This window comes from Xiphophorus couchianus, chromosome 12 (genome assembly GCF_001444195.1).
Source record: "Xiphophorus couchianus chromosome 12, X_couchianus-1.0, whole genome shotgun sequence".
Taxonomy (NCBI): domain Eukaryota; kingdom Metazoa; phylum Chordata; class Actinopteri; order Cyprinodontiformes; family Poeciliidae; genus Xiphophorus; species Xiphophorus couchianus.
This window is the reverse complement of record NC_040239.1, coordinates 22,007,101-22,020,596: the sequence shown is the minus strand read 5'-3', so window position 1 is coordinate 22,020,596 and position 13,496 is coordinate 22,007,101. Positions and strand designations below refer to the sequence as shown.

Here is a 13,496-nt window from a genome sequence, read left to right as displayed (position 1 = left end):
ATCCAGAAAGGGATAAAGGTATTATCTCCTCTGTTTCAATGCAGAACACAGTGGGCATCAGAAATGATAGTAATAATTCATACAGCAAACATTTATATGTATTTACAGTTATGTTCAAAATAACAGCAACATGTTTAAAAAGGTGATTAAACCTCCAAAGCCTAACGATAGCTTTTACTCCCAAACACATGAATGATTTGCGAACATTGCACTGGCTGCTTCAGTCAAAACATGAAGAAAAAAAAAATCTATTTCTTCAAACAATCTATTTATAATAGTGAGAAAAAATAAATATTAGGATGTTCAAAATGTAGCATTTTTCTTTACAAATTTTGTAAATTCGTATGCTACACAGACCCATTTGTATGCTACAAATGTAGCTACAAATTCTACATTTACAAATGCTAACTCGTCAAATTGCTCGATGAGTTAGCTTTCTAGTAACCCTACTTAACTAATATTTAGCTGTGTAGCCACTGTTTCAGAAAAGTGCTTTCTATGGCCTTTATTTTGTTCAGCAAAAGACAATATATCCTGTATTAAACTGATCACTGGTGCCTAATATGCATCAGGTCCAACATCACGATGCCTGAGCCATCATGCTTCACAGTGTACGGTGGCGTGTACACACTGTCCACAAACATCACTTCAATCATTTGCTCCATTTTGATACAGAGCAACCAGAACAAGAACCAATCGTCTCAGAGACAGTTTCTACCCGATGGCAATAACAAAACTAAATACAATCAAAAACAACCATTAATCATCATAAATGATGTATGTGAGAATGTGGCTGTTCTTACTTTTTTTTTTTTTTTTGCCAGTTTGTTGATTCTTGCGTTGCGTGTGAATTGTGAGACAGTTATTTTTTGTTTTGGGGCATGTGCACCGACTGATGGCACCCTTTGAATTTCGTTGTCCTTGTGACAATGACAATAAAGATTTATCTTATCTTATCTTATCTTATCTTATTTCACTTTAAACCAGTAAACTGTGACCTCTTCAGCTCAACTTGTGTTTTCAACATTTGGACTTGGAATGAGAGTTTTCTGCTTTCTGTTAATGAGGAAATATTTGTACCATAAATGGGCTTCATGTAATCCTTTACCTGCATGTTCAACATTTTAACCCAAGGTGTGTGAACTGACTGCTCTCTAGAAATGGTGCTCAGACATACAATAAAACCTGAACATTTTGCACGCAGATAAAAAGCAAAACAGAGAATCTTTGTGATTATTATCTCTGCATGCATACACCAACATTTCTCTTTTTCTGTTTCCAGGGATCTGAAGCACAACCTAATCAGCACCATCATGCCTGGAGCCTTCCAAGGCCTGTCTGAGCTTCGGAAGCTGTGAGTAGACGTAGTAACATCTCTCAAAGTGTGATTATGTACAGAGCAACAAACATGCAAATGTAAATTAATGAAAACCCCTTTTCTATCCAGAAGTCAGTAGCTGAGTTAAACAGATATTAATTGTTTTGGCAGCTACATATGTTATAAAACAACTGCTATGTTCAGTTTAAACCTGAGGTTTTCAAATTTTTCATCTGACATCAGTAGAAACCATCAGATGTCATCCCTGTGGCATGATGTGGAAAACATCAGGGCTGCTCCAAGTCTCCTCACAAGGCACGAATGTGACAAGCCAACCTTGTGCGGCAGCTTGCTGCTCACGTCTTGTATCTCTGTACTCCGATGCTTGGTTGTAGCGTGGGTCGAAAGTGTTTGTCTGCGCTACGCCGCGTGAGTCCTCGTCCCTCCTCTTTCTTCTTGTATTTTCCCTGCAAGGTCTGGGGCTTCTCAAAACAAACAGGGGGAGATAAACACATGCTCTGGACAGCTCTCTGCTGGGTAGTGTCAGAGGTGCAGCAGAGCAGATCCCTCTCTGGCTTCAGCTATACATCACACTCAGGGGTTGACTGTAGAACAGGGGCCCTGCTTTACCCTGCCGATGATAAAGCTTTGGCCGGGTCCTTCGGGGAGAGTTTTTAGATGTGAGCCGTCTATGATTCTGAAATTAAGTTTGCATTCTGCTGTGGTCTGAGCAGACACAGAAGAGGGCCTGCCCAGTTCAGCTGCATGTCAAATGGACACGTAATATAGCATCTGAGGGCAATGAATGAGTCAAGACACAACAATCTGTTGCCAAGGAGATATTCATTTGATAATAGCTAACACATTCCTTTGTTCTTTCACACACTTAGCGACCTGTCCAACAACCGCATTGGCTGCCTGACCGCAGACATGTTCCTAGGACTGACCAACCTCACCAGGCTGTAAGACCCATCACTTACATTGAAATGTGTTAAACTCTGGCTTGCTGTTGAGGTACTGAGAGAACTTGTTTATGCCTAATTTATGTTTTTACAGAAACCTATCTGGCAACATCATCTCAACCCTGGATCCAGGAGTGTTTGAGGAGCTGCCTTCCCTGAAACTAGTGTGAGCAAAAAAAAAAAAGTGACTCAAATCTATGGCTCAATTACACTCAATTCCTCAGTAGGGCAGTCAAACTTTTCCACTTTTTGCATGTTACAACCACAAAATTTGATATGTTTTCTTAGGATTGGATGTGAAAGAGCACATAAAGTAGTGTATAATTGTGAATTGGAAGGAAAAGTGTACACTTTTTACATGTTCAAAATTTTTTACAGTGTACCATGTAAAGTGTAGCATGTATACGCTACTATTTGTCCCTACAATTCACTCACAATGGTTCATTGTTCTTTACAAATAAATGGAGAACAAATGGGAATAGCAACATTCAAGGCTTGAAATAGATATTTGGTTGAACTTTGGTCTGGACTTTAACTAGGCAATTCTAATACATGAACATGGTTAGTTGCACAGAATTGTTATTTTCTAGAATTAGAATAAAACAAGTCCTGGGAAAAATAATGCAGAGACTTTTGGTTATAATGTTGCAAAAAGTGAAAAAGTCTGTAAAAAATAAATACTTCTGCTAAGGACTGCAGAAAATCTAAGACAGTTTATAGTTTTTATCAGCTACAACATGCATTTGTTTCATTTCATTTCCATGCTTTTCCATGAGTTTAACCAGAGGTAGAATTCACGTGACTCTTTTTCTTTTTTTAAATGAATGATCATTCCCTCCGCAGAAACTTTGAGTCAGACTACTTGTCCTGTGACTGTGGGCTGCATTGGATGCCGAGCTTCCTCCGCAGCAGCTCGGTGCGTGTGGGAGAAGATACCCTGTGTGCCTTCCCGAGGACCTTGAGGGGAAAGCCCCTGCGAGGCCTGAGAGAAAGTCAGCTAAGCTGTGGTGAGTTCCTGGCTTCGCTGAGGCGCAGGAATGAGGCGGGTTACCGCTTTACTTCAGAGAGCATTACCATGCAAATGACTGTCACTCTGTAATGAAGCTCAAGACCATCTTTTCACAAGTTTCAGCAATGTTATGTTGGCATCCATCCCTGTGGGTTACTTTAACTGTCTGCTGCTGTCTGCGTCCAGTTGGCTGCGGCTGAAAAGCAAATTCATAGCACAATTCTTTGCAGTAGTATTCATACCGCTAGAACTTTTGCAAATTTTTGTCACATGGCAATCACAAACTTCATTGCAATTTATTCTGATTTAAGTAGTAGACTTACACAAAGTAGTCTAGAACTGAGACATGAAAGAAAAATTACACAGGTCAATTTGAACAATAAAGTTGCGGGAGGGTTAAAAAAAAACAATCTGAAAGGTATGGCTGGGATTTTTTTTGCCCCTCACCCCCTTTATTGCCAACAAAAATAACCTATGATTTAGTTTATTTGCACAGCAAATAAACTAAATCTACACAATCACCTATTCTGCAACCTGCAGAATTGGTGAACAGATGAATCCTAAACGTACAGGCAGAGCTGCAATTGAAATGTTTAGGAATGATTCAGATCAGGGCATTCTCTTGTGTTTGAATGACCTAGTCAAAGTTCAGAGCTTCATCTGATATGGTGTTTTTAAGATCTTTTTCTTTCCACCTCACAACTACGCACTGCATTGTATTGTTCTATCACCTAAAATTTCAAGAGGATACAATAAAGCTTTGGTTGTTTAGTCACAAAATATGGAAAAGTCCAAAGGCTAAAAATATGTTGTTTGTTTTTACTCTGTAAGAGCTAAACATGTGTTTTTTAACACTTTGCTGCTCAGACGGTCCACTGGAGCTGCACACCCTCTCACTGCTGCCGTCCCAGCGTCAGGTGGTCTTCAGATACGACCGGCTGCCATTCCACTGCACTGCTGCCTTGATGGACAAGATCACCAGCATACACTGGCGTCACAATGGTCAAGTAGTGACATCTGACCGTGACAGAGGCATCCAGCTGGAGGATAGTGTGGTGCATGATTGCACCTTCATCACCAGGTACAGTATCTACTGCTCTTTGAGAACCTGTTTATGATGTATTGTCCAAGTAGAAAACGTGCCAGTCTTTTAAAACAATCTGTTTGCATTCAGCGAGCTTATATTATCCGACGTTCACATGGAGGCAAGTGGAGAATGGGAGTGTGTGGTCACTACTGGGCGGGGCAATGCCTCGCGCACTGTTGAAATCGTAGTGCTGGAGAACAGCGCCTCCTTCTGCCCAGAAGATAAAGTTATAAACAACCGTGGGGAGTTCCGGTTAGTTGTCATGACAGTGATTTGCTTTGAGTAGATTTGAGTTTTAGCATTTCACTGAAAGCTTTGTGTTTTATTATTCCTCAGGTGGCCAAGAACTCTGGCAGGCATCACCTCCCATCAGTACTGTCTGAAGCTTCGTTACCCCTCCTTGTCTGTGGAGGGGGTAACGGAGCAGAAAAAAGCCTCCCGATACTGTGACCGATCTGGAAAGTGGCACGAGGGCGACTACTCCAACTGCCAGTACACCAACGACATCACTCGTGTCTTGCATACCTTCCTTTTGGTCGGTAACACTGCTGATGCCACCTTACATTGATTCAAGGCCTGGCAACAAAACTCACCCTGTTTTACTTCTCCATTTTAGACACCCATAAACGCGTCCAACGCCCTCACCGTGGCCTATCAAGTGCGGACATACACGCTTGAAGTAGCTGGCTTCACTGACTCTGTAGAAATGCTGTACATTGCCCAGATAATGGAAAGATTTATGAAATATGCCAGGCAGGAGCGAAAGGTGAGAACATTTTCAAAGTTCACTCTCTTTAGAGATGCACTCATATTGTTTTGAGATACAATTTCTGATTGGATCTTTCTTTAAGAGCTAAACAAAGTTATAATTCTCCAATTCCCTTTTTTTATCCCAAACTATACAATTTTCTGAACAAGATCCAATTGAAATCAATACTAACAGTGAATACAAATTTATGCAAACACATTACCTGTGTACAGCTTTTAAAACTAAGCATCCCTTTAAACTGCTGCACCATAAAGTGAGATTTTTATGTATAAGAATTTTTTTTAACGCTAATGATTTTATCCTTATAGATGACGAATAACAAATTGTGTTTGTTGTAGTTGTCGGAGGTGATTGTTGATATGGGCAGCAACCTGATGCAGGTGGACGACCAGATCCTTGCTCTTTCTCAGAGAGAGAAACGAGCATGTAGCTCCATCGTCTACTCTCTGGAAACTTTAGCCTGGCCTCAGTTACACGGTCGAGCACAAGACTTCTCTGTGGTACGTAAGAATTTTGATCTAAAGTTTTATCTGTTTTCGTGACACACATATTTCTTGTACTTCTGTGATAGCAACATTGTAGGGCACTCGTGAGGATATGAAATTATTATTGGTAATCTATTTTGCCTGTGTGATAAAACAAAGCTTTGGAGTGGTTGTTGTAAATCGTCTCATTTCAACGTATGTAACATATGTGGAGTGTTTCTTTTCACTAATATTCAAATTGATTTTTGAAGGTGTCTAAAAACATAGTAATGGAAGCTCACCTGATCCGACCTGCACACTTCACCGGTATAACCTGCACCGCATATTACCGCCGCGAGTTGCCAACAGGACGGCCAGGAGTGGAGACGTCAGAGTCTGCACCTCAACAACTCCTTCATTTCCGTTGCAGCACTGGCTCCCATAACATCTCCCTCACCAACTTCCCCTTGAAGGTGAGGCTTTTCCTTCTGCTGCTCCATTAGCAACCAAACGTATCTCTTTGTGTGAAGCCATAATCATGGACTTCATTTACTATGATCTGCTTGCTTTTTTGTTCTTTTCTTCAGAATTCTGTAGCCCTCGCTTCTGTGACTGTTCCAGCCACTTTGTTTGCCCCGGATGCTGCTGCGGACTGCAAGCTGCAGTTTGTGGCTTTCCGAACGGGAAGCTTTTTTCCTCTACTGCCAAACTCAAGCAACGCTGTTGAACAATCTCGCAGACGAAGTGTCAACACTCCTGTCATCTTTGTAGGCCTTGGTAATAAACCAAAAAAAAAACAATTTATTTTAATTTTGCTATGACAAAATATCTTAAAGCTCTTTTTGATCTGTAGTCAAAGAGAACATTAATCCTCATAAGGACTAAACAACCTAGTAGTCAAGAAGTTTGTGTTTTCAAATGCCAAAAATCTGATAATCAGATATTTAACATATTCATGTTTAGCTCTCACAAATTGCACCAAGTGCTACTAATCAATGTTGCACTTGTTGCATCTTACAGACTTGATACTTAAACACTTCTGTTGCAAAAACAAAATTATATAAATAACTTCAGATCTGGGCAAAAGTGCATGAACCCTTGCCTTTTTCTGGCAATCTGAGCCTTTGTTTTAACTCTTTGCAGGCAATTTTTATACTTAAGAACAGAGAACAATTTGTGTAGTTTTATGTTGACAAATATCTCCCACTCTGTGACAGATGGCTGCACCATGTGGAACTATTCTGATCACATCTGGGTGTCCCTGCGCCACTTGACCCCGGGCACAGATGCAGTGGCAGCCCAGTGGAGCCACACAGAACCAGGGAAGCAGGGAGGCTGGAGCCAGCAAGGCTGCCAGCTTGTTCACACTGACAGCAGCACTTCATTGATGCGCTGCTCTGTGCTCGGCAACTATGCAGTGCTGCAGGTAACAGACGCGTATTCAGTTAAATCCCGATGACTGTGATAGATTGTTGATGAAAACTTCATCCAGTTCATGTTCAATTTCTCTCTAGGAAGTTCCCACCTTCCCGAACTCCAGCTTAGTCCCTGTGAGGGTGCTCCACCCTGTGGTCTACGCATGCACTGCAGTGCTGCTTCTCTGCCTCTTCACCATCATCATTACGCACATACTACACCACAGGTAGTGTGTTGGTCAAACGTCCTGCTAGCGCTGGCCATTGGCTGCTTCTTTCTAACAATTTTCTCTTCTGTATGTTTTCTACAGTTCCATACAGATATCAAGAAAAAGTTGGCACACTCTGCTGAATACCTGTTTCCACATCGCCATGACATCAGCTATCTATGCAGGAGGCATAAGCCTAACCAGCTATCCTCTTGTCTGTCAGGCAGTATGTTTTACCTTACGGTGCTATTTTTAACTACTTGTATGTTATGCTTCACATCCAGTCACATTGCTGCTGTATGTGACAGGTGGGTATCGCTCTTCACTACTCCTCTCTGTCAACACTGCTGTGGATTGGGGTCAGCGCCAGGGTCATTTACAAAGAGGCTGTGTGGAGAACACCCCGGCAGACGGAAGGAGAGTCTTCCCCTCCACCTACTCAGCGACCTATGCTCAGGTCAGTGAGCAAGCCACCATGATCCCATACTCACCTTCTGCACCATGACAGTATTGTGTGCCGTCCATATGTTTTTTACTTTAGACAGTTGCAGAAGTTCCCATGCTTGGCCACCCAAATTGCCATCCCATGAAGGCGGTCATTGTGTCCGATAACCATAGTCCTACTGATTTAGAAAGGGAGGAGGGGAACTGACCGAGTACAGCTGTGAGGCAAGAAAAAGACATGCTACCGGATCATTTTAGAGATGTGGGCAGGAAGAATTTGTGACACCAACAGAACAGAAACTGTGGGAGTTGTCATAAATTGAAGTTGGGTGATTCAAGGACTGCACTGTCTTCATCACAATTTCCCTCTGTTCCCCAACCCTTTTTTTCCTTTGCCTGTGATCTTAAAACTGCAGTTGTGCACTGTGCCCCTGACCTCATTGGATCTCCAGTCAGTGCCTTTGTTGTCCACAGAACCAAATGGGTCAGGAGGTGATAAATCAATGACTTCTGGCATGCGCTCTGACACTTTTCCCTTTTGACTGTCTGTTTGGTAATAGTGTAGCTCAAAAACTCAAAAATGAACATTATCAATATTTTAGGTGAACGTATACCACTTAGTCCCAATAAGTGGTGCTAGTTTCGCCCACTCAGGACGCCCTGAATGACACTGGAGAAGGTCTTTTATTAACAAAGACTGAGTTGAAAGGCTATTTCAATGTTTTGAAAAACAATGGACTGCATGTGGTAATCTAATTAAAAATGTAAAGTACTTACACTGGTTTATTATTTTCTGAACAGGATTTATTAGATCACAATTTCAGATTCACAAGATTCTGTTTATGTATATCTTCATTTATATGAAGAGTCAAAAGGGAAGAGCTCTTTCAGAGTCAACATTGATGCAATGTTCCCACTGCTTCTTTTGGAATAGATTGTCTTGGTTTATTAGAGTTCAGAAACTGTGCTCACATTTCTCTTTGTATTTTCAGGTTCTATTTAATAGCCGATGGAGTTCCTCTCATCATTTGTGGAATCACTGCAGCTGTCAACGTCAACAACTATGGAGACAATAGCCCTTAGTATGTCCATTGCTGTTTTATCCTCTAGAAATGTGATCTTTTGACTTTGTTTTGTTTTGCTTGGTGCAGCTTTGACTTATTCAACGTTAAATACACAAAGAAATCCTTGTTTTGCATTGACCATCCTTTCCTCTTTTTTTTCAGCTGCTGGCTGATCTGGCGCTCAAGTCTAGGATCTTTCTTTGTCCCTGCTGGTTTAGTGGTGTTGGTGACCTGGATTTATTTCCTGTGCACTGTGCTTCGCCTGAGGCATCGTGTGTCCAAAGAATGCACAGGAACCACTCTGTCTTCTCCTGGGACAGAGGGCCATCCTGCTCTGGCAGGAAGCACCAGCCTGCTCTCCACAGACTCAGCGGGGAGACCTATAACCCCAGCCACCCCTCCAGAGGATCAGTACTCGCTGAAGACACAGTTTTCTATACTGGTAGCCACCCACTGCCTGTTCGCAACTCTTTGGTGTTGTGGAGCCATGGCAGTGTGGCTAACAGAGCGCACTAGCTTGCTGTTCAGCTGTCTCTATGGGATAGTCGCCACAGTTTTAGGGGTGTTTCTGGTGGTGCACCACTGCTTTCGACGCCGTGATGTGCAGACGTCGTGGCTGGGCTGTTGCCCAGGTTATCGTCGCTCCCATCCTATGTCCACTTACACGAACACTTGCACCACTGTGAGTGGAGTGCAGACATCGGAGCAAGGATCCCAGCTCTTCATCAACTGCCATCCACCCGCTGACTCTCACAATTCGTCCTCAGCCAGGTCATCGTCCACACCAAGTGGGATCAGCAGCGTCGGACCTGGGCCGTGCAAACTCACAAACCTGTTGCAGGTGGCACAGGACAATCCCAGCAATACTTCAAGAGTCCCTACAGGCAACAACACGAGCACCAGTACAGACAACATCACAAAGCCAACAAACAATGTTCTTCCCTCCATAAACTCTTCGGCCCCAGTACACCCCCAGAGAAAAAAAGTGAGTAGCAGAACTAAACAAGGGAGTAGTCAACATTATCATCGAGGTGAGGGCAGAGGCCACTACCGCCTGAAAGCTCTGAGGACTGCTGGAGGGGGCAGTCTTGGCGCTTTAGGGCCGACAGGTTCGGAGCACCTCAATTCCTCGCATGCTTTTTACAAGCAAGCCACAAGTGAGAATGGCAGCATCCATCATAGTCTCTCAGAGAACCAGGCCACCCTGCTGACCAACGGGAAGCGAGTGGAGGAGTCGGTAGCCACCAGCCCCTCTGAGGGGAGCGACGGGGGAAGCAGCGGGAGCCGCAAACCCTTCCCTCTGCCGCCCTCTGCTGCCAGCAGAGTGGCCATGCACAGCAATCAAAGACGATGCTCCAGCAGAGACAACTTGAAAGTGGCAGCATCTGCAGAGCGAGAAACTAAGCGCTGCTCATATCCTTTGAACTGTGTCGCCAACACCGTGTCCGGGGCTGCTGCCCCAAATGGCACCCTGAAAACCTCAGTGCTCGAGCTCGAGCAGGACATGAGTGGCACGGACCAATCCCAGAGTTCTGTTGGAATGAAAACTGGTTTGTGGAAAAGTGAAACCACAGTATAAAGTTTGGGTGAACTTGTATGCATGACCTTAATGAAATGACTGGGTTGTGTTTTAATGTCCACTTAACAATTATATAATTTAAGATATAATATCATGAAGGCATCCAGGACCCTAAACTGGTACGTTTGCCTCTGTAGCTTTGTAAGTTTGATGTGAAATATTAAGGCAGTTTCTGTTATTGACATGTTCAAGCGTACACATTTATTTTAATCACTTTACAAAAGAATGTGTAGAAGATATTTTAATTTGGCATTTGATGTTGTATTTGGATGCCTCATGAAAGCTTTATTGTTTTAGTTGTACATTTTCTATGCATTTGAACTATAGCATAAAATGGAGTGCAAGCCGTCTGTTTCCAAAGCACATGTATATGCATTTAATCTGAAGAAAACCTTTGACACTTATGTTAATGTATGTGCTCATGTATGCACTTGTATGTTTGCAGTGGTTGTGTGTAAGTGTGTGGTGTGTTTGTGTGTGGGCGTGTGCGCACACATAAAGAGAGCTGTGTATGGATGTTGTACAATCTCAGAGTGAATTAAAAATGTGGGATATTTGACAATAGTAGAAGTTACCTGTTTTCTGATTACATTAAATTATTTATGATTTGAGAAGAAAACAATATACAGTGCCTTACAAATGTATTCCACATAAATATTTTCAGTTTTTGTCACACTGAATAAAATACAAGGGTGTGTTTTATTCTGTGGGAATGAATAGGAAAAATACAAAGGTGTATTTTATTCACATTTGTATGTGATAGACATGCTAACTAGCTTACTGTGTGACATGTGATCAAAGGAGTGTAATTTGATTGGCTAAAAGCTACAGGATTTGATCTAGTGCTGATTACTTTGGCTTGCTTCACCAAGCCTTCACATTGGCAGATAATATTTATGAAGGAAAATTTGAAGAAATTTCATATATATATATATATATTTTTTTTTTAGTATATATACTAAAAGATCAGTGTTGTAGATTTAATGTCCAATGAGACTGTGTTTCTTCCATTTAATTTGTGTTGTTCTGTCAGATAAAATGGCAATTAAATTGATGTTTGTGCTTGCGACATGACAAAATGTGAAATGTTCAAGAATATACAAGCCACTCTATGAGGGAAGAAAGAGTTATTCTCAAATGTATTGACAACTTTTACTTTTGACAAAGACTTTTTCCCCCCAACTATGTTGGATTCACTGCTCTGATAGCAGCAAAATATTTAGACTGAAAATCTTCCAAACACAAAAATCTAACTTTATTTCACATACATACATTTGTTGTTACTATACAGATGATGAAGTCCTTTTCAATTAGTTTTCACAAAATACCTGTCCATCTAAGTATATGCACAACAAACACAGGCGTACTTCTATTTTTAGTATGTTTAGGAAATAACCCAAACAGGAAAAAGCACGTCTGCCCACAACACTGTAAAGTTTTCCATTGTTCTATGGGTAAGGTCTTACAGTTTGCTAATCTTGGGTTTTTCAACATGCTCCTGGTGATGAATAATTTGTGGGTAAAATTACGTCAGTCCAAACCAGGATGTGACTGTGAGTCATATCTCTCGTGGCTATTTTAAACTCCTAAATAGATCCATTCTACTCACATGTCTATTTGAATTAAGTTGTCCTGTAGGTTTAATAGTTGCCACCTTATGAATATTTAAATGACAGCTGGGTGTCTTCAAAACAAGTTTAAGTTCCAGTCAGAAGTTTGCATACAGTACACTGCTCAACATTATGATCACATTCATTGTGTGCTTTTAGCAATGCATTTAAAGATAAGGTTGGTAATGAAACATTTTTCAATTGATTTTAAGAACGAGAATTGAGTTTGCACATTTGAATATATTGTAGATTTTCTCTAATCCATAGAGTGACAAAATTATACATTCAGGGTGAATTTTAGACATAACCACACATGCATTGGAACAAATGTCCTTTTGCAAGTTAGAATACACTTTTTGTAACCATCAACAAGGTCCTGACAAGATTCTACTACTCTTTTTAATCAGAAATGGTAGAACTCCTTTAAGTTTCTTTTTTTCGTGGTACAGATCTGACTTTTTACCAGTTTGTTTTACTGTCCTGCTGGAGCTCACAATTGTGTCCATCTATTAACCGTATAACAAATGATTGGATGTGAAGTTAGATCTTTCCTACTTCCCTTTCTTTTTGTAATGCACTAGCATCACTTTCAGCAAAGCAGAGCCTCAGCATGATTCTACACTACTGTGCCTGGTTGGTACAGTGTTTTCAGATTTGAAGTCTCAACTTGAGTTATTTAAAAATAATTCTTGCAACTAAGTCTTGGGATTGAAAAAAATTAATTTAGAGAAACTTGGCTTAGGAGAGTTCTGATCCAAATTTTAGTTAAGTTGATATGAGAATTTTGGAGTTTCTAGTTGGCACTCTCTCGCTCCAAGATAACCTTGAACTATCTTGACTGTGGACAGTGTCCCTAGTGTTTCTGCTTTATCTAATTATAATGTACTTGACATTGGTAGCGTTCAGACAGTGAGGGTCCGATTTCCGAATCTTGGATGTTCCAACACCGCAATAATCCCAAGACGCATTAAAACTCTTTTCATAAAAGGCTGCTTGCTTTCATGCTGACAACTGGGCGTGAGATAAATATCTCCCTGACTCACCAAAAATGTGGCATTTAATTTTTACGTATAAACAGACAAATACAGTACAGACCAAAAGTTTGGACACACCTTCTAATTCAATGGGTTTTCTTTATTTTCATGACTATTTATAAGGCAAGAAATCCCACTTATTAACCTGACAGGGCACACTTATGAAGTGAAAACCATTTCAGGTGACTACCTCTTGAAGCTCATCAAGAAAATGCAGAGTGTGTGCAAAGCAGTAATCACAGCAAAAGGTTGCTACTTTGAAGAAACTAGAATATAAGGGGTATTTTCAGTTGTTTTACACTTTTTTGTTTAGTGCATATTTCCACATCTGTTATTCATAGTTTTGATGCCTTCAGTGTGAATCTACAATGTCAATAGTCATGAAAATAAAGGAAACTCATTGAATTAAAAGGTGTGTCAAAACTTTTGGTCTGTACTGTATATTTAACTTGTTTTGTGTTTGAAAAAGAAAATGTGCATAAATATATTGTGGTTTGTCATATACCGTCTAATTTCCTATTTTGTCCACAGC

The 13,496-nt window shown here is 41.0% G+C and overlaps 1 protein-coding gene across 1 annotated transcript in view; it reads left to right on the top strand.

The window, feature by feature from the left end:
- adgra2 (adhesion G protein-coupled receptor A2) overlaps positions 1 to 11,432 on the top strand; it is a 48,151-nt gene extending 36,719 nt beyond the window's left edge. The window contains exons 3-19 of the mRNA XM_028034047.1: positions 1,283 to 1,354; positions 2,209 to 2,280; positions 2,375 to 2,446; positions 3,124 to 3,287; positions 4,157 to 4,370; positions 4,464 to 4,628; positions 4,713 to 4,911; positions 4,993 to 5,142; positions 5,484 to 5,645; positions 5,882 to 6,082; positions 6,197 to 6,386; positions 6,827 to 7,035; positions 7,124 to 7,251; positions 7,336 to 7,459; positions 7,542 to 7,690; positions 8,670 to 8,759; positions 8,904 to 11,432. Of these exons, the coding sequence (XP_027889848.1) occupies positions 1,283 to 1,354; positions 2,209 to 2,280; positions 2,375 to 2,446; positions 3,124 to 3,287; positions 4,157 to 4,370; positions 4,464 to 4,628; positions 4,713 to 4,911; positions 4,993 to 5,142; positions 5,484 to 5,645; positions 5,882 to 6,082; positions 6,197 to 6,386; positions 6,827 to 7,035; positions 7,124 to 7,251; positions 7,336 to 7,459; positions 7,542 to 7,690; positions 8,670 to 8,759; positions 8,904 to 10,320 (3,778 nt within the window). The 3' untranslated portion in view covers positions 10,321 to 11,432. The remainder of the gene's footprint in view (positions 1 to 1,282; positions 1,355 to 2,208; positions 2,281 to 2,374; positions 2,447 to 3,123; positions 3,288 to 4,156; positions 4,371 to 4,463; positions 4,629 to 4,712; positions 4,912 to 4,992; positions 5,143 to 5,483; positions 5,646 to 5,881; positions 6,083 to 6,196; positions 6,387 to 6,826; positions 7,036 to 7,123; positions 7,252 to 7,335; positions 7,460 to 7,541; positions 7,691 to 8,669; positions 8,760 to 8,903) is intronic.
- The last annotated feature ends 2,064 nt before the right edge of the window (positions 11,433 to 13,496 follow it).